At 37.7% G+C, this 19,070-nt stretch overlaps 1 protein-coding gene across 1 annotated transcript; it reads right to left on the bottom strand.

The window, feature by feature from the left end:
- Positions 1-725: 725 nt before the first annotated feature.
- LOC121903777 (NACHT, LRR and PYD domains-containing protein 1b allele 2-like) lies at positions 726-18,188 on the bottom strand. The gene is made up of 13 exons (XM_042421165.1): positions 18,172-18,188; positions 15,617-15,769; positions 13,182-13,349; positions 11,279-11,293; positions 10,553-10,726; positions 9,751-9,797; positions 8,301-8,386; positions 7,941-7,987; positions 7,365-7,579; positions 5,690-5,961; positions 5,202-5,315; positions 4,958-5,099; positions 726-2,043 (listed from the first exon to the last, which is right to left on the bottom strand). The coding sequence occupies exons 1-13, from the start codon at positions 18,186-18,188 to the stop codon at positions 1,733-1,735; spliced, it is 1,761 nt and encodes a 586-aa protein (XP_042277099.1). The 3' UTR covers positions 726-1,732.
- Positions 18,189-19,070: the final 882 nt, after the last annotated feature.

The following is a 19,070-nucleotide window of genomic DNA, read 5'->3' as shown; positions in this document are numbered from 1 at the left end:
TTCTCATCCATACATTAATGTCAGTGAGACAGTCAATGAGAACATGCAGTGCACTGGGGTCATTTGCTGATAAAGAGATGTACAATTGTGTGTCGTCAGCATAAAAATGGTAATTGACATGGTGATGGTTAATAATGTTTCCAAGTGGGAGCATATATAATGAAAATAAAACTGGGCCAAGAATACCATATTCAATACCATGAGTTCTCTGATACATAAGCATGCAGGCTGATAAAAACTGTCTACCAGTTAAGTAAGATTGAAACCAAGCTAAAACGTGGTCAGAAAGACCCACCCATTTCCCAAATCTGTCCATTAAAATTCTGTGGTCGATTGTATCAAATGCTGCACTGAGGTCTCAGATAAGAAGGATTATTCTGTTTCAGCATTTCTGTTTGTAATCGACTCCTTAAAGTCTTGTTTTTGTAAAACAAGTGACAACACCTGCTGTCTTCTTTCTTGTTTCAAGTTATAGACACTCAACAGATAAGATAATTTCTATTGGAAACAGGCTGGAATATTCTTCCTGCAGAAGTAGATTTTTCAAGTTTTTTTTGTTTGGGAACTTATATTTTCTTTCCAGCTGCCATGACATTTATCCAGCTTTAAGCACATTAGAAATATATAGATATGTATACTGTACAATACAAAACAAAAACACAAATCAAAAGGAGGCAGATCTAACGAGTAACACATCTATGATGTCAAGAAGTATCTTTCTATTATTTTAGAATATAATCTTTATCGTCCACCAGGGTGGAAAATGATCTTTGGCAAAACATGAAGATGCACTACTATGATTCAAGAAAGAGACAGTGACAGTCAGTATAACAAAGAGACAAGGTCATATTACACATTAAAACAAATATTAAAACATTGAAAAAAGTTCACATCTGTGGCTTAAATCTCATTAGTCACTTTTCAGAATTAAGAATAATGATGGCTCTTTGGGATGAAGGACTTCTTAAATACAGTACAGAGAGAGCTTTTCAGCTCTTTTGATAGCCAGGACTTATTTTGGGAACATTTTCAGTTTTAGTTCCGGACACAGTGTCTTCACAGAATTTAATATAAAATTTAATAGCATCTTTCAGTTCTTCAGCATCCAATTTGAATGGGACAGTCATGGTCAAGACACCACCATCACTTGTAGTATAAAGAAAGGCTTTATTTTGAGACTAACATGTTTCGGCTTGTGGCCTTCGTCAGGGTCAAACTAGATTCTCCTCTTGTGCCACACTTTCTTCAGCATCTGACTCAGTCTGAAACCAGTAGTAGACAGATCTTTAGTTGGAGAGGGGTTTCTGAATGCGTAGAACCTTGGGCAGAACTGTGTGTCATGACCTACTACCCTCTCAGTGTTTTATATATACCTGATAGCAGAAGTCTTGACCTTTGGGGCAGCTCACAGGATGTGAAACAGAGTGCCCTCCGCAGTCAGTGATCCCTCAGCTTCACCCTGTGGAACTTAGTGTCCAACACATTCTAAAGATTATCTTACAATAAATGAGATCTTTTTTGAGTTACTAAGGATCACAGGCCTTTCTCTTCATGTTATACATATTCATCTCCTCTCAGTGCATATGTGAGAGCTGTGACATGATATGGGAGACAGTGGTGTCATTTGCTGGAACTGTAGAGTAGCTCACAACACTTTAAGGTGAACGTTTAAGTTGGAGATATCTCCATTGTTGTTGTTTTGGTAACCCATATTCTGAGTCTCATTCCTACTTCAGCTCAACTTCAGGGATTTGGAAAAGTGTGCATCCAACTTGCACAAGTCATCAATCAAGAATGAACTGGCATCTTCTCCTTTTTTTCTCACCGTGTCAATCACATATCGAGCCTTGTCAGCCTTGGATTTTGTTCTGGCTGACTCCATTTCTTCTTCAATGATAACGCCTTGTTGCAAAAGTTGATCCAGCAGCTGGTTTAGAATATGATCAGAGACTCCATTAATAAACTGTAACCGAACTGAGCACAACCTCGCACTTGGTGAGAGGCTCTGAGTCCTCACTAGATCCACTCTTCTTACAGCAGGATCTAAGGGACAAGAGGAAGGGTTTAGTTCAATAACCTGCAGTTATGTTTAAACATTTTATAACACAGCCTCTGATTTACAGTGTAATTTCATTGTATGAAGAGGTACGAATAAAATACTTTCCAGTTCCTACTGGAGGAAGAAGTGGAAGAAAATAAGACTATGGAGAACAAGGGGTTAATAATTAGGCATTTTAGAGGAAAGGAGAAATAAATTATAATCTGAGTATTTTTGTAAATACTGATTATCTATGGTACAGTGCTGGGAGACAAAACTGAGGTTTGAGAAACATTGTGTTCACAAACTTGTTCTACCAGTGTAAAAAGAACAACAACACTTGATATTACAGCCTTCATCTAATTTTTACTGTGTAATTTTTAGAATTAAACTAATAATTACTAGATTCCTCAGTTCCACATGTATTCATAACATACAGTGCTGTGAAAAAGTATTTGCCCCCCTCCTTATTTCTTCTATTTTTGTATATATCTCAAAACGAAGGCAACCTGAGTACACACAAAATATAGTTGATGATGATATGATGTAGTTGATTCCCTAAATGATAATAAAAAAATAAAATAAAAATAAATAAAACTTTTTCAGAAATGTGAAGTTGGTTAAAAGGTCACAATAAGCAGTGCACCATGCCAGAAGAGATGAGGAAGAAGGTGATTAAAATACATCTGTCTGAGAAGGGTTACAAAGCCATTTCTAAGGCTGTGGGACTCCAAAGAACCACAATGAGAACCATTATCTTCAAATGGAGAAAACTTGGCACAGCAGTGAACCTTCCCTGGAGTGGCTGACATTCCAAAATTCCTCCAATAGCTGCAACGACTCACCCAAAAACTCACACAAGAGCTGAGGACAACATCCAAGGATCTGCAGGCCTCTCTCACATCAATCAAGTTCGGTGTTCATGACTTTACTGTTAAAAAGACACTGACCGAAAACCATAAATGAGAGAAATATGAAATCTGCTCTCTACCAGAAAATCCTGATGGAGAATGTCTCGTCATCAGTCTGTGATTTCCAGCTCAAGTGCAACTGGGTTATGCAGCAAGACAATAATCCGAAGCATAAGAGCAATTCTACCTCTGAATTGCACAAAATAAATAAAATTAAGGTTTTGAAGTGGCCTGGTCAAAGTCCTGACTTGAAACCAATGTGGTTAAATTAAAGCAGTTCTGCAAAGAAGAGTGGGCCAAAAATCCCACCACAGCAATGTGAAAGACTGATCTCCAGTTATCAGAAGCATTTGGTTGCAGTTGTTGCTGCTAAAGGTGGTACAATCAGCTACTAACTTTACTAACTTTTTCACATGGGTGATACAGGTGTTGGATAATTAGATTTATTGAAGCAAAAATGTTATCATTAAAACTACACTTTGTAGTTACTCACGTTGCCTTTGTTTTACTATTATTTATCATTATTTAAGGTCTGAAACAATTTAGTTTGAGATATATACAAAAATAGAAGAAATAATACAGAGGGAAAGAAAACTTTTTCATTGAACTGTATAACATATTTATGTTGTATTATTACTTTACTTTATTACCTCAGATGATAATAGAACCTTCACTAGCTTTGCACTTGAGAAAGGTAAGTTTGTTTTCTACCCTATATGCTGTTCTTAACCTGTCCTTATTCCATACACAATAATAATGGGGTGACCCTCTGTATTTCCACAGGCAGCGTAGCGTAGCTGTGAAAAAAATGCTGTCAATGCTTTACTTTACAGGTAGTAAAGTATGTATAGTTCTATACTAATTTCTTGGAATTTTTCTGAGTAATTTGCAGGTACCTAATGGTTAATTTTTAGGACATTTTACAGAAAAGGTGGTGCAATTTGGTGCAAATTATAAGAAAAAGTGGTTAGTTTAGTTGGCAAGTATCCACTCATATTTGGGTTCATACGTAGTTGTTAATTTGTAAAAATTCTTTATAAATTAGGCTCTTGACAATTTTTTAGAAGCCTGAAAATTCTTAGTTTTCAGTGTGTAGTCATGTGTATCAAACTATATATAAGGTTGTTTCTTAAAACCTCTTTAACAGGTATATTTCCTTTATAGTACCAGATTACATAACCCTTTCAAAGAAATGTCCTCGGATTGAAGTTATACAGCAGCTACTTTTAGAAAATTACTGAAAAAAACAAAAATGCTAATATATTGTTTCACACACAAAACTACACACTGAAAACTGATATTTTCTGTTTATATATATTCTTGAACATATTTTCTGAGTATATTTCTATTGAATCTGAGTCTAATTTATCAAGCGCTTTTTGAAATGAAGAACTACGTATGAAACCAAATATAATGAGTCGGCACTAAATCAACTAAAGAAACAAACACTTTTTTCAGTTTTTTCAACACCAAATTGCACCACCCTTTCTGTAAAACACAAAACCATTACATACCTGCAAATTACTCACATTTCTAGGAAATAAATATAAAATTAATGGTCCTGTAAAATGACATATTACCTACATACCATAATTACCACAGAATATGAGTTTTTAACACAATGTTTTCCAAACCTCAGTTTCAGAGTATAATTTATTTCTCATTTCCTAGAAAATACCCAGTTGCTCACTTGTTCTGCATAGTCTTGTTTTCTTCCACTTTACCTACATGCAAGTACCAGCACCAGTAAGTACTGATTCATACAATCGATTAAACTAAAGTGCGGACTGTATTATAAAATGTTACCAGAATTGTTTGTGAGTTAAAGTTTTACAAAACATTTCTTATACGTTTAACAAACACTGGCCAATAAGATCCCTCAAATCTGAGTAAAAAAGTGGACTAAATGATCTGAGGCAGAAGAAAAATAAAGGCACCATGGATACATCAATAACTATTCTAATCAACTATCAGGTGGAGTGTTACTGCAGGAGGATGAAGCCAATACCAGTTAGATCCACTGCATGCTCCCAGACCTCTATATTGCTTTGGTCCTGGACCTTTATATTCACTTCGTCTGTGCTTGTAGGCAGGCCGACCTCAAACGTGTGGTAGTAATTTGGTCCAAACTCCAGGTCAAAATCTGCTTTCTGAAATGCAAGTATCCAAAGTGAAATAAAGGTAACAACAGCAGTTTCATGGATTTTGTTAAAGAGTTTTATCAGGTATTACAAACTATTTGAAATACTCACTTTAGGCTGTATTTTAAAGGCCTCAGGACAGAGAACGCTGTAACTTTGATCTTTGATGAGTGTACATTTGGGAGGGGCCTTGATGTAGTCAGTATTTTGCTGTTGTGCGATCACCTGAAGAGACACCAGAACATTTTTACAAGAGTGGTTTATCTTCAGTAGAATGCAACTTTATCTCAGCACATATATTATCAGCATCAGCGCATTTGTAGGCAGATAAGCAACAACTGTTGTGTTTATTGTACAGTGTTTATGCTTTACTCTTGGCCAGGTCACTCTTGAAAAATGATACAATATCGAAGAAACAGTGTTTTATTGTCATCAAACAGTTTTGTTGCATTTATTACCATTCAATGATGTATGATGACTGTCTGTGTAAACATTTACAATATATATTGACTATATTCAGTTCCTATTAGCAGCTTTAAGAATGATCAGACAAGTTTGGACCGAAAGTGGAGCTGGAACATAACAACATAAAGTTTTACCTCTTGCAGAGGGATGTTCCTCGGCAGGAGAAACACCTCGAGATACTGCCTCTGTGTTTTGGGGTTTGGTGGTCGCAGAAACAGCAGAACTTGGCCACTAACTGGCATTGTGATGTTCAGAAACCTCTTAATACAATCCCAGACCAGGCCAAAGAGAGAGAAGTGAGGGACATTCACAACCACATGAGTGTCTGTAATCTCCAGCGGCTCGAGGATGCTCATTCCATCACCAGTGATGTGGACGACAGACAGCACACCTTCAGAGAGTGGAGCTGTGAAAACAGATTTATTTTACTAAGAACATCCTTATTATAATGTCAATGCTCATTTGATGCTCAGTCTGGTCAGTAAAGAATTAAAAAGTTTCCCATGTCGGGCAGTTTATTCAACACAACTGTCAGTATTGGTTGGTGTGGTGTTTGGTTGTTCTGTTTCCCTTATACCACTACAACTCTAAATGTGGACTAGTGCTGTGAAAAAGGACCAATTCTTTGAATGTTTTTTATCTCTATTTCTGTCCCAACCCCTCATGCTAAGGACCCTTGTTAAAGAAAAGGTATTAAAATAAACTAATTTCTGGGTAAGTTACAGACTGTTGCTTTAAAATGTAATTTCTTTCTGAAGTTACATAAAATTCCAGTCTTAACTGTCAAAATACAAGGGTACACAGCATCTGTAGAAAGTAAAATCTGCTGTGGTTATTCATATCTCCAGAGGATCTCAGTGCTTTTCATTAGTGCCATCATCAGGTGAAAGATTAGACTATATAATATCATATTTCCCTGAACACATTCATGCTCCCCAGATGATTAACCGTTTAATTTTCTTAGCACCACCCTCAGGAAAATCTTTATTTACATGTTGTAGCATAGGGGAATGAAATGGTTAATAATAAATAAATCCCAATCCTGTTACACTTCTTAGACAAAAAATGTAATATATACACACATATGCAACTTAGTGAGATATCTCAGTTAGCCTATTACCCTAGCTACAAAAGTATACCAAATGAGAAAAAAAAACAAAAACACAATTTACCAAAGCATCTTCATCAATTAAATATTATTGGAATCAAATGATAGTCAAAACAGTCAAAGCATTCCAATTAAATAAGAGTATAAGTCTAACTCAAAGTCTTTCAATCAAACTCCCAAATCAAATCTTTTGCCCACGTAGGTAGGTCCAAACAATATACAGTATATACCCCATATCCATTTAAGAAACAGAAATGAATCACATTTCACAATTCAGAAGTCACTTAAATAGTTTCTGATTGTGGTGAGTTGTGTGTGTGAATGAGTGTGAGGTAGGTAGTCCAAAAACTGGATTAAGATTTTTGGTAATCTCCTCCTTCTCACTCCCCCTCCTCTCTGCTCTCCATGATGCTTTTGTCAGTTTTTCCCTTACCCCTGGCTCACAGGTGTGACTCATTTATCTACCCTCCTACCCCACTTACCTCTCCTTTCCTTCTAGAGGTTAATGGGCTATGCTGCTCTTTTTTCCTTATCCCCTTTTTGCCACAATTTTTAGCTCCACTGCTGGCAAGAATCTAAGAACTGATAAATCAGTGTTTGTTCATCTTGTGGCTGTAGTGAACTCTGCAGCCTGTAGGGGGCATTAACAGGAACCATATCCTTGTTTTAATAAAACTCACAAAACACAATAATCAGCTTACCATCCATGGTTTCACAGTGTGGCAAGTGGAGCTGACTGACAGCACCGTCAAGATTCTGGATGTTGAACAGTGGCCCTGCAGCCATCTTGCCAGCTGGTTGTAGGAGGCTCTCATCCCATTGGACAGTCCAGTACAGCAGCTCCGCCTCCTGAACCGTAACAAACACCAGTCCAGTCAAAGTACACCGGAATACACCTGGACCAGGACACCTGAAACTGTAGGACACAGAGGAGCTGATTATACAACACAAACACAAGCTCATCCATCTGGTTTGAATGAATAAAAACTAAAGAATGAATTTGCTGAAGAAAATGAGCTGCAGTGCTTAAAAAGCTGGAGACCAAACTGAACTGCTGGACAAGATATGAGTGAGGCAGCAGCTGCAGAAGTATGAAGAGTATGAAAAGTGTTAAAAGTGAAGTGTTATCACTGAAAGGAGTTCACTCGACAGTTGGGTCTGAGCACTAAAATGAGTTAAACTACTGAACAGAGTTGAACAGTCTGAAAGGAGGTGAAGCATCATCACTAAAAGGAGCTGATGAGGTTGAAGGTTGATGCATCTTATGTTTGGGTTACCTGTATGAAATGTTTGCAGACTCAGTCTGCACTTTGGGTGTGAAGTCCTAAGATGTAGAAAGTGACAACATTAGTTACAAGAACTGACCACCTCGCTCTCACAGTTGTACAGCTAACAGGATCCTCATTGCCTCAGTACTATTTACACAAATGAGGTAGAAATGAATTAAAAGGAGTTTCTGATGGAGGAGAAAGGAACAGAGGATGAGAAGAGAGGAAAAGAGGGCTTGAAGATAATACAGATGACAGGAAATCTTGTTTGGAGTGTAGAGATAAGGAGTATTACCTATGGAGGAACCCGAATCTGATCAATAACAAATTAATGTTAAAGTGAAAAATGAATATTTGTATCGATTCTACCTGCCAGTAACCTATCTCAGTCAGATTCAGCTGATCCTCTCTGTTGTCCTCAAACACATCAAGGGTTGTGTTGAATGTAGAAGGATCTGGTAGGAGATTAGAGCAATTGGATGTGAAGAAGAAGACAGCAGACGTTAAACTCACTTCTGGACATCCTTGTGGCCCAGTGGGCTAAAAAACATACAGAAAGCTGCAACACAAAGTCCCAGTTTAAGGCTGGACAGGTACTTTTTTCAAATCTCCTACTATACTCTATTGGAAAACCCTCCAAGTCAAAATGGCAAAGAAATACTGTAAAGCGTTCCAGTCCAAGCACAGTCATATTTCAGTCAAGATCAAGTTTGAACAAAAAATTTACCCCAAAACCAAAGTTAACGTGGATTTACATGTCCATTAAGTCCATTATTTCTATTATTGCAGTGGAACAAACTGTCATACTATCATACTATGTCTTTGGACATTTGAACAAAAGGAAAAAATCCAAACTCAACACAGAAATGACAGAGATTCAAACTGAAGACTTTCTTGCAGTGAGATAACATATCATCTTTCCCACCAGTCAGATGAGAAAAAAGCATAAGAAAATACCAAAAAATTCTAAAAATGTCTATTATAGTTCCCCAGACTGCAATGTGATGTCTTCAAATGGCGGTTCGCCACTGCTCCACAGTGGACAGTTTCATTTTTTGTCAGCCACGAATTACTGACTCAAAACTAAGCAAAATAACAATGGGTAATAATAAGAAATATACGGACACTAATGACAACTATTTCTACAATTATACAAGAAAGACTGCTGGAGGAATTGGTGCACCCAGCATGCTAGAATCTTTCCAGACTGCATGGGTTCTGAGGAGCAGAAACAAGACCGCAGAAGGCGGCAGACTTAGTGCAAACGTATGAAACTGTACTGGAATGGCACAGATCACCATGGAAACGTTTACAGTTACTGAAAGCAGCATCTCTAATCTTTGAAGTAAATTGTTAAAACACTCATACATGAACAGGGGCTGATTAAGTGATGTGGAGGCCCCAGGCAAACTCTGTCTTGCTTTACAAAGTAAAGAAACAACATTTGATTTTGGGATGGTTTTCCATTCACTTCAGGATGGTTAAACTTGTTTTTTGGGACGGTGGTGAAAAAAGTTAGTCTGGAGCCCTGGAATGGAGGCAGTCCAGCAACACAGTGAGCTCCAGAAACATAACGCAGGCTTATCCAGCAAAAAAGTTGAACCTGGCTCAACTTTTGCTGCAATGAAACATGATGTCATTCAGCAAGATGCTGTGCTGACAAATGACATACATGCAAACACACATTCATGGTGGATTCCTCTGTAATGTGAAACAGACTTCACAGGGTTCCACAGACACAATCTCAACCTGTCGTCTTTAGATGTGTATTTTGTCATGTCACATCGCACTTTGAACTGGTCACAGTCCCAACACTCACATCCTTCATGTCTGTCAGATGTAGTGCTGTTTTGTCCGTCATCGACCCTGTAGGAATAAATACAGACACAGAAGTTAGCTGGACTGTCTTATGATGAGGGTTCAAATAATCAGACTGTCTCTTCACTAAAGATAACTCTGGTGAATTCACACAACTACCAAGCTATTAATCATCATCTGGACTTTCCAATCCACCTATTTACATGAAGTGGGGTGTAATCTGGACTTGTGGTGTGTCCCAAAGCACAAACATAGTCCAGCAATATGAATTTTTACACCCCAAGTTATAGCAAATGACTATACAGTTAAGAGTTGGAGAAAAAGGCTCTGCTTTTTGAGGGAGTCTCAGCAGGAGAAATGATCCCCTCTTAATGAACATACATGAAATCTAAATCTTAAATCTTAGTTAAATCAGCTTTAATAAAAACTTTAGCAATATGGAGAATGTTGGGGTGGTGGAGAGTGATGATTGAAAAGTATCAAGTTATAATAGCATCGCTGTACACCTGTATGAATTTGAAAGGATGTGACTGGTCAGCTGTAGGCCAAGAAGCTGATGAATGAGCCAATCCACCAATGATGGAGCATGAATGAAGCAGCTGATGCCAATCAGTTAATGAAAATATGACTTCAGTGCTCTGTTCCATTCTCCTCCTCTCCTCTTCAAAGCTAATCTAAGAAATTATTCACCCTACCTGGACATACTGGATCTTTGATTGGATGCTAGCTGTGTCATCCAAATATCACCTCTGAGACAAATAAATGGGCTCATCAGCATGGACTGATTTCAACTCACTACTGACCTCAGAGTCTCCAGTCTACAGTGTGGACTCTCCAGACAATCATGCAGCAGCTTCATTCTTGAACCCTGCAGCTTGTTTTCATGCAGATCCAGCTTTGTCAGGTGGAAGGGGTTGGACTTCAGAGCTGAGGCCAGAGAAGCACAGCTGATCTCTGACAAACTGCAGCTACTCAATCTGAGTAAATAATAAATGATGTAGATAAAAATCAATTTATAATCCAATTAGATGTATTCAGGCTTTAAATGTGCACAGTACTATGTCCTCATCAATGAGATTTTCTCTAAAATGAGCAATGATGTCATTGCCTTATTATGGATCATTATGTCAGCCTTCTACAGACATCATCGAAATGTCACCACAACTTTCAGACACCTATGCATGTCAACATCGATTCATAGCAAAATACCATGTTCATAATTAAACACCTGTATTGATCTCTCTGTGCCCCCCTGTGTGTATGTGTGTGACCTGATGGATCAATATCAGTAAACAAACTTTATTCATAAACCTAAAAAATCTTTTTCTTTCAGTAAGTTTACTTTAACAACTAACAGGGAACGTTGTCTAGTTTCTTTTAAGAATCAGTCATCTTTTATAACTACACTAAATTTTATACAATAAAACATGAAAATATGGAACAAAGGAAATTAATTTCCTGGATGTACATAAGTTAGGTTCAGTTGTTAAATATATAAGATCAACAATAGTAACAGTCAATGAACTGACCCCAAAGTCTCAAGTCTACAGTGTGGACTCTCCAGAAAATCACACAGAAGCTTTACTCCTGAATCCTGCAGGATGTTGTCACTCAGCTCCAGCTCTCTCAGATGGGAGGGGTTGGACTTCAGAGCTGAGGCCAGAGAAGCACAGCTGATCTCTGACAACCTGCAGAAACTCAATCTGAATAAAGAATAAATTATGTCACTTAAGAAGACAAAGTTCCTGCTTGAAATCATTCAATGTTTCATAATCTGTTCAGAGCTGAAGACGGTTTAGAATGCAGAAGTTTACAAAATGGAAACTCCAAACACCTGTGCCCAACTGAATGCAGGTTAAAAACTGTCAAATACAAACAGTGAAAAAGAACTCTCATGAATATTAAAGACAACATGCTTCTACTTCAGAAAGACAGAGTGACTTCACCTCTTAAACTCTGCCAGCTCCAACAGTGACTCCATCTATACAAAATCATGTTGTGCAGCCAAACACAAGTAAGAGACACTGACATTTATTTCAGATTCTACTCAACATCCACATGTTTACAAAGATACCAAATAAAGCGGGTAGTTCTGGCTCTGCAAAGTGGAGCCATTGCGGATGTGACTTAAACCTGCATTCTCTCTAATGGCCAGCAGGGGGAGACTTCACTGGCTCCAAAAATAATTCAGATTGTATGGAAGTCTATGAGAAAATTACCCAACTTCTCACTAGATTTATTTTACCTCAGTAAACATTTTCCTAACGAGTATATGATCACAATTGCTAGTATCTAGTCTGCTTCAATATGACATGATGTTCATTTTATAAATTATGGTCCCATTTAGAGTAAAATAAATGATAAAGCAGAGTATGATTTAGGGTGTGGCTACCTTGTGATTGATAGGTTGCTACCATGCCAACAATATTGGTTAGGCACGTAACCATTACATAACCTCAGACTCACAGAGTAAAGGTGTGGCTGTAGCTGTCCCTATTTCAATGTGGTTTCAGTTAAAAGTTATTTGTAACATTTTGGTCACCTAAAAATGTCTTGTTCAATGTTTGGTTGTACTAAAAGACCCTCTAAGGAATTGGATGTTCAGTTTTTCTAGTAAGTACATTTTGTTTTAATAATTTTTAAGCCTGTTTTAAGCCTTTCTCTAGTGAAAATTAGCATTTGCATTGTCACAGTTTTATTATCACCATAGACTGTAAATGCACTGTGCTAATCAAGCTAGCAACTAGCAGCTAACGTTAGGGTCAGCTCCACCCTCTCGTCCAAATATGGTCACTTCTGGCTCCAAAAATCCAAGATGGCGACAGTCAAAATGCAAACTCAAGGCTTCAAAACAGGAGTCCACAAACCAATGGGTGACATCACAGTGGCTACATCAGTTTCTTTTTTTTTTTTACAGTCTATGTACAAAATATGTAAGGATGGATTTGGGGGAAATGAGGAGAAAGTTATGTTCAATATATCTACAATAGTTATATTTAATAGAATGGTGTCACCAATAAAAACTCACAGCATCCTGTGTTTGTATATTTCAGTCAGTATAAACACTGCATAGCTTCATAATAATGTTACAACAAGAAAATACCGCATACTGTACAGTAGTTGTTACTGTTAGATTCAGTGTTTTTGATGAATGAAAGTGAATGTAAAAATCAAGAGTTTAAAAGATTCAGAGTTTAAGAGGTTTAATTATCCAGTGTAGATTTTTCTCATTATATGAAGGCTTTAAAGCTGCAGCTCAACATTGTTCTGACACAGTGAATAGACTAAACAACTGGGGAAGAAAATAGACTTCATCGTTAAGATAGTGTTGATCAGCATAATATGAGCTTTATGACTGCAGTTTGGTGTGACCAGGTCTTTCTTATCATATTAATCTCAGCACAGAAATAAAAAATGGTGTCTGACCTCAGAGTCTCCAGTCTACAGTGTGGACTCTCCAGAAAATCACACAGCATCTTCACTCCTGAATCCTGCAGCTCATTGTCACTTAGCTCCAGCTTTCTCAGATGGGAGGGGTTGGACTTCAGCGCTGAGGCCAGAGAAGCACAGCTGGTCTCTGACAACCAGCAGTGACTCAATCTGAATAAAGAATAAATGATGTAGATAAAAATCCATTTTTAATACAATCAGATGTGGTCAGGTTTTAAATGTGTAGTTCAACATTAGTATGTCCTAATTTACGAGCTTTTCTCTAAATGAGCAGAGTGACTTTGTCACTGTGTTACTAGGGGTCATCACAATGTCAACCTTCTACAGACATCATCCAAATGTAACCACAACATTCACACACCTATTCATGTCAACACTGATTCATAACAAAATACCATGTTCATACTTTAACACCTGCATTGATCTGTCTGTCCCTCTGTATGCGTGTTCTGCAGTTTACAGTAATATTTCTTTTTTCAGTAACAAGCAGTGTAAAGGCCTTTACACACTGGGGGCATAACAAATAAACATCATGGAAATCCAAAATAATCGCCTGTGAATAATTTGCATCAAACCTATTCATACTGGCAGCGATACAAATTTGAGACACGAATTTGCGAAAGAATTTGCGACAGCTCATTCTGCTGTCAGTCAGCCTGGTGAAGGCAGTCAGATGGCTGCTTCTGTGGACAGAGACGCTGAACTCAGGTCGGAGTCGGTGTGGATTGAACAAGTATAATGCTCTCCTCTACTTGTGTTGAGTGAGGAGGAGGACAAGATCATCATCACAGGATGATGTTGACATCTTCCAGTGATGATGATGATCGCTGACCTGTGTTCAGCATCTCTGTCCGCAGAAGCAGCCGTCTGTCACCTGCAGCTCCTGGGGAGCTGAGAGGACAGCGGCTGGACAAACTGCTTTCACCAGGCTGACTGAAAGCAGAAACTTACTGAATTAAAACAGTTTGCATGTCAGCTACATGGGAAGAAATCCACAGTGTTTGTATTTATAAATACAATGCAATGATGCATAGGATACATGATACATCTATGTATTGATTCATGGGCTTTATTTCTCTGCCCACTGTAGCGAATAAGCGTACCTGCCTGCCTGAAACAGGCGAGCTCACAGACAGACCGGGAGCTGATCAATCAATGTAGATACAGTAAATAAGTTCAAAAAACATACAGCAGGATATTCAACACCCCATGTGGGCCCTCAAAATAAACAGCCCCCAGTGTGTAAAAGCCTTAAGGAATTACAATTTGAAATTCAGTAATTGTATTACTCTTACTAACCCCAGTAATGCTCTGTTATTTTTAAACTTGGCGATCCATGTGCACGCTGTCCTTCCAGTGTGACACCGAAATCTGTGACCGCAGAGGCTGCATCATTTTTCCCCCCACCGCATTCTGTAATGACCCACACCTTCTCTGCCTCTGATTGAGTCTGACCGATATTCTTAACCTAACCATCTCACTCCTCATGCCTAAACCTAACCAGTGCAACAACTTTCTCTTCAGTCACAGATTTTGGTGGTCACAGATTTCGGTGTTACACCGGGATTAATATAGGGTTGATATCGGTGTGGTCTGCGTTCAGCTGACAGACTGCTCCGGAGAAGGACAAATATTATCTTATTCCCATGTTGTGTGTTCTTAGCCAGCATGCTACCATTAGCCACATGTTCACCTACATTCAGGAGTCACCTGATGCTGGTTTAGTTCATAGTACAGGTGTGTGCCTCGTGCAACTGAGATTGGGACTTCTGGAGTGCTTTGTTCATCACTGAGGCTACACTTACGCTAGCTGTTGGATGATCAGTAAATCATTCCAAACTGTTTCTTGTGTGCTTATTAAACCACAAATGTCTCATTTTCTACTTCTACACTTTTACACAAGTGATGCACCATGTGGCTGTGGAATATTGTTAAGTTGTTTAAAGGAAACTTTGACAGAGCTGACACCAGAGTAATGAAAGTAAAGTAACAAGTAACTTTACTTTTGTTGCTAAATAAATAATATTATTACTTTTACAATGAGTAATACATAATCAATAATTAATTACAATTTTCAAGTAACTTGCCCAACACTGATGTTCTGTTATTCATGAAAATATACTAAAATTAATGTAAAACTAAAAAATATTTCTCCTTCAGCAAGTAACCTTTACTGATTTTAAACACATATAAGTTTAGAGGATCTACTGTAAACAGATGTAACTCCCATAAAATCCCAACAGTTTCTTTAAGAATTAGTCATCTTTTATAATTACAGACTAAACTGTGTACAAAAAAATGAAAATATGGAAAAAATAAAATTAACTTCATCTATGTAAATGATATATGTACATAAATTAGGTTCAGTTGTTAAACAAATATGATCACCAATAGTAACAGACAATTAGTGAACTGACCCCAGAGTCTCAAGTCTACAGTGTGGACTCTTCAGAAAATCACACAGCAGCTTCCCTCCTGAATTCTGAAGGATGTTGTTACTCAGCTCCAGCTCTCTCAGATGGGAGGGGTTGGACTTCAGAGCTAAGGCCAGAGAAGCACAGCTGATCTCTGACAACCTGCATTTGCACAATCTGAATAAAGAATAAATTATGTCACTTTAGAAGACAAAGTTCCTGCTTGAAATCATTCAATGTTTCATAATCTGTTAGGAGCTGAAGAAGGATTCAAATTCAGAAGTTAAGAAAATGGAAACTCCAAACACCTGAACTGAACCCAATTGAATGGTTAAAAACTGTCAAATACAGTGAAAAAGAGTGAATTATCCAGTGTAGATTTTTCTTGTTATATGAGATTTTAAATGTGAAGTTCAACATTGCTCAAACACAGTCAATGGACTAAACCATTGACTTTAAGAAGAAAACAGACCTTAACATTAAAATAGTGTGGATCAGCATATCAGCTTTATGTCTGCAGTTTAGTGCCACCACAACTTTCTCATCATATCAACCTCAGCACATACGTAAAACAAATGGTGTCTGACCTCAGAGTCTCCAGTCTACAGTGTGGACTCTCCAGAAAATCACACAGCATCTTCACTCCTGAATCCTGCAGCTCATTGTTACTCAGCTCCAGCTCTCTCAGATGGGAGGGGTTGGACTTCAGAGCTGAGGCCAGAGAAGCACAGCTGATCTCCGTCAAACCACAATCACTTAATCTGAATAAAAAATAAATTATGTAGATTTAAATACATTTATAATACACTCACATGCGTTCAGGTTTTAAATGTGTTTACATTAACTATAGTGAGCAAGTTACTATAAATACTTGTGTACATGCAACAGGTCAGTACATTAAACTCCACCATATTTTAGAAGTGTGGTTCACTGATTTGAACTGTATTAGTCAGAGAAGTTGCTACTTTTTTGTGTTTCTGGTATGAGTGTTTGTGTCCAAGCAGACTGACAGCATAGTGAGAGGAGGACAGACAGAGCAGAGCTTTTCCTTACAATGTGAAAGTGTCAGAATTTACCAAATATTTCAATGTTCAGTGCTGGAAACCTACTTATTTAGACACCTACAGGCTGCTTTGTGTTAGTGTCATTGTTAGTTAGACTTAAGTTGGATTTATTTTAAATACAATGCTGTATCGCTCTGTGTAATGACCTCTTTTCCTCCAGCTGCTCCACCGTTACTTTCTCTGTTTGTAGCCTTTTGTTCTGCACATGATCATGTATGTAACCTAGTTAATGATTCCACTTGCCATAATAGCTATGTTTTGCTGTTATTACTGGATGTGCACTTAATTTTATCTATTACTATTCATCTGTCTATTTTAATACTATGTTATTAAGTATTTTATTTTGTTAGTCTGATTATAATGTATAAGTTACCACTGAGACTTATGTGTTGTGTGCAATATGAGCGCCTTCTGCTGGGCCCCAGCAGACAAAAAATTTTGCCCTCTGATGTACGATAATTTGATCATTTTGTGACACTTAGGATTAGTGGTTCTAATCAGTCTAAGCTATCTCACTGTAATTAATTTCCTGACACGATCAGGATAGTGAAATATGGATCCTATGTCTGTATTTATGCATCTCTTCTCCATGACGCCTTTCATCATGATTGTTGTGATGATGAACTTGAATCACGAGCACAGCTGTTGTTCTCTCCAAGAGTTTGCATGGGAGATCTTACTGAGCTTACTGCTGCATCCATGTGAAAAAACGTAAAGAAAATGAGTGCTGAACAGGAAGGTGAGGATAGGGATAGGTGAAGAAGAGGCTAGCCAGAGATGTTGTTGGAGCAGCCAAAAAGTAAGCATAACCAACAAACATACAGTGGGAAAGTGACCCCTAGTAGTTAAAACCTATTGCAGGCTGTGGCAGTATCCTATTTGAAAATTGCACAACGGCGGGCTATGTGGAATTTAAGCAAATAAGGTAACTTATTTATTTAATTTCTATGTAGATGCTGAACAGGCTACAACTTGTACTATTATAGTTTACTATTACAGCCTTTTGTTTTCAGTATTGGGACATTTTTCTTTGAGCAAGTCCTGAAAGACTATCCCCTTCCACGCATCATATAACTACATCAACAATTTTATTTATTTATTTTTAAATAATGTGGCTACATTTGTAGTTGGTGTCAAAAAGTGGTTTGTTTCAATAAATATGTGTTTTCTTAAATTACACGTTTATGCCTATTTGCTCTCTTGGTTATGACTGACCTATAATTTTCCAAAAAATACTATAATATATATAATATAATTTTAAGCCTCTGGTATGATACTGTAAGGGCGCTTTCACACCTGCCTTGTTTTGTTCGGCTGACTCAAACTTAGGTTTGTTTTCCCCTTTGGTTTGGTTCGTTTTGGCGGATATAAACATAGCAATCGCATGCGGGTGCCGACCAAAACAAGCAGACCGAGACCTTGTGAAATAGGTAGTCTGATCCGGTTACAAACAAACTCTGATACAATTTGTTTGAGGTATGAGCGTAATCCGACCCAACTGCAGGAAGCATTGCGTATCTTTGGATTATACCAGCTCCCGCAGCCAGCTATGGTGTGCATTATGCTCCCCTCTCCTCTTCAGCCCATTGAAGGCAGCACATCTTCATGAGGCAACACACTGTTCTCTAGATATTGCCTTCAAGTGTGGTCCAATGTGCTATTCTGCTCACATATTTTAGCTTGGTATATGGACCAAATGACTGGGCCGGATTATGCATATATTGCAACAGGCGAGTACCCAGAGCACCAGCCAATTTGCAATGCTGGGGAGCACCAACATGAAGAAAATGAAAAACGTTAACAGTTTTCGTTGTCAGAAACAGCAGATGATTTGTTTTTATACGTAAAAGTGTTCTGTATGTACCTTGTATGTTGAGAAGAGCTTACAATTACCATGCTTTGTGATATTGGTTGGTTGTAATTTGCGTAAAGTAATTTGTTGAGCACACCACATTACCTGTTATTTTGCTTCCAATATGGTAAAAAAGAGGTCAAATGTTTAGATAACAAAAATATCTTTCTTCTTTTAAGCATTTACTTGACTTTTATTGTATCATTAAAATAAGTAAATTAAAAGTTTTTTAACCAAACATTCTGCTTTTATTCTAAGTACTTTCCCTAAATGACAGTGTGCTGTCAATGGAAGGGCCAATTCATGGACTTGCACACGGATGCACACACAGTTCCAAGCATACTTTTTTCGGAGGTCCGCAGACACAGACGTGTCACATGTGCTCACTAATAAACAGGGTTGCAGCATGATAACTTTCCAGAGTCATAAAATACAATAGAAAATGAAAATATGGAACAATGTAAATTCACTTTGTGGATGTAAGCTATAAATGTACATAAATTAGGTTCAGTTGATAAACATATAAGATCAACAATAGTAA

This window comes from Thunnus maccoyii, chromosome 9, assembly GCF_910596095.1.
Source record: "Thunnus maccoyii chromosome 9, fThuMac1.1, whole genome shotgun sequence".
In the NCBI taxonomy this organism is placed as follows: domain Eukaryota; kingdom Metazoa; phylum Chordata; class Actinopteri; order Scombriformes; family Scombridae; genus Thunnus; species Thunnus maccoyii.
This window is presented reverse-complemented; position numbering and strand designations above follow the sequence as displayed.

What these genes read in the sequence shown, in the direction of transcription:
- LOC121903777 (XM_042421165.1), bottom strand. An exon ending in TGTAGACTTGAGACTCTGGG is followed by an intron (nt 13,350 to 15,616) that starts GTCAGTTCACTA and finishes TTCTTTATTCAG; the next exon opens with ATTGAGTCACTGCTGGTTGT. An exon ending in ACACTGTGAAACCATGGATG is followed by an intron (nt 5,962 to 7,364) that starts GTAAGCTGATTA and finishes CTGTTTTCACAG; the next exon opens with CTCCACTCTCTGAAGGTGTG.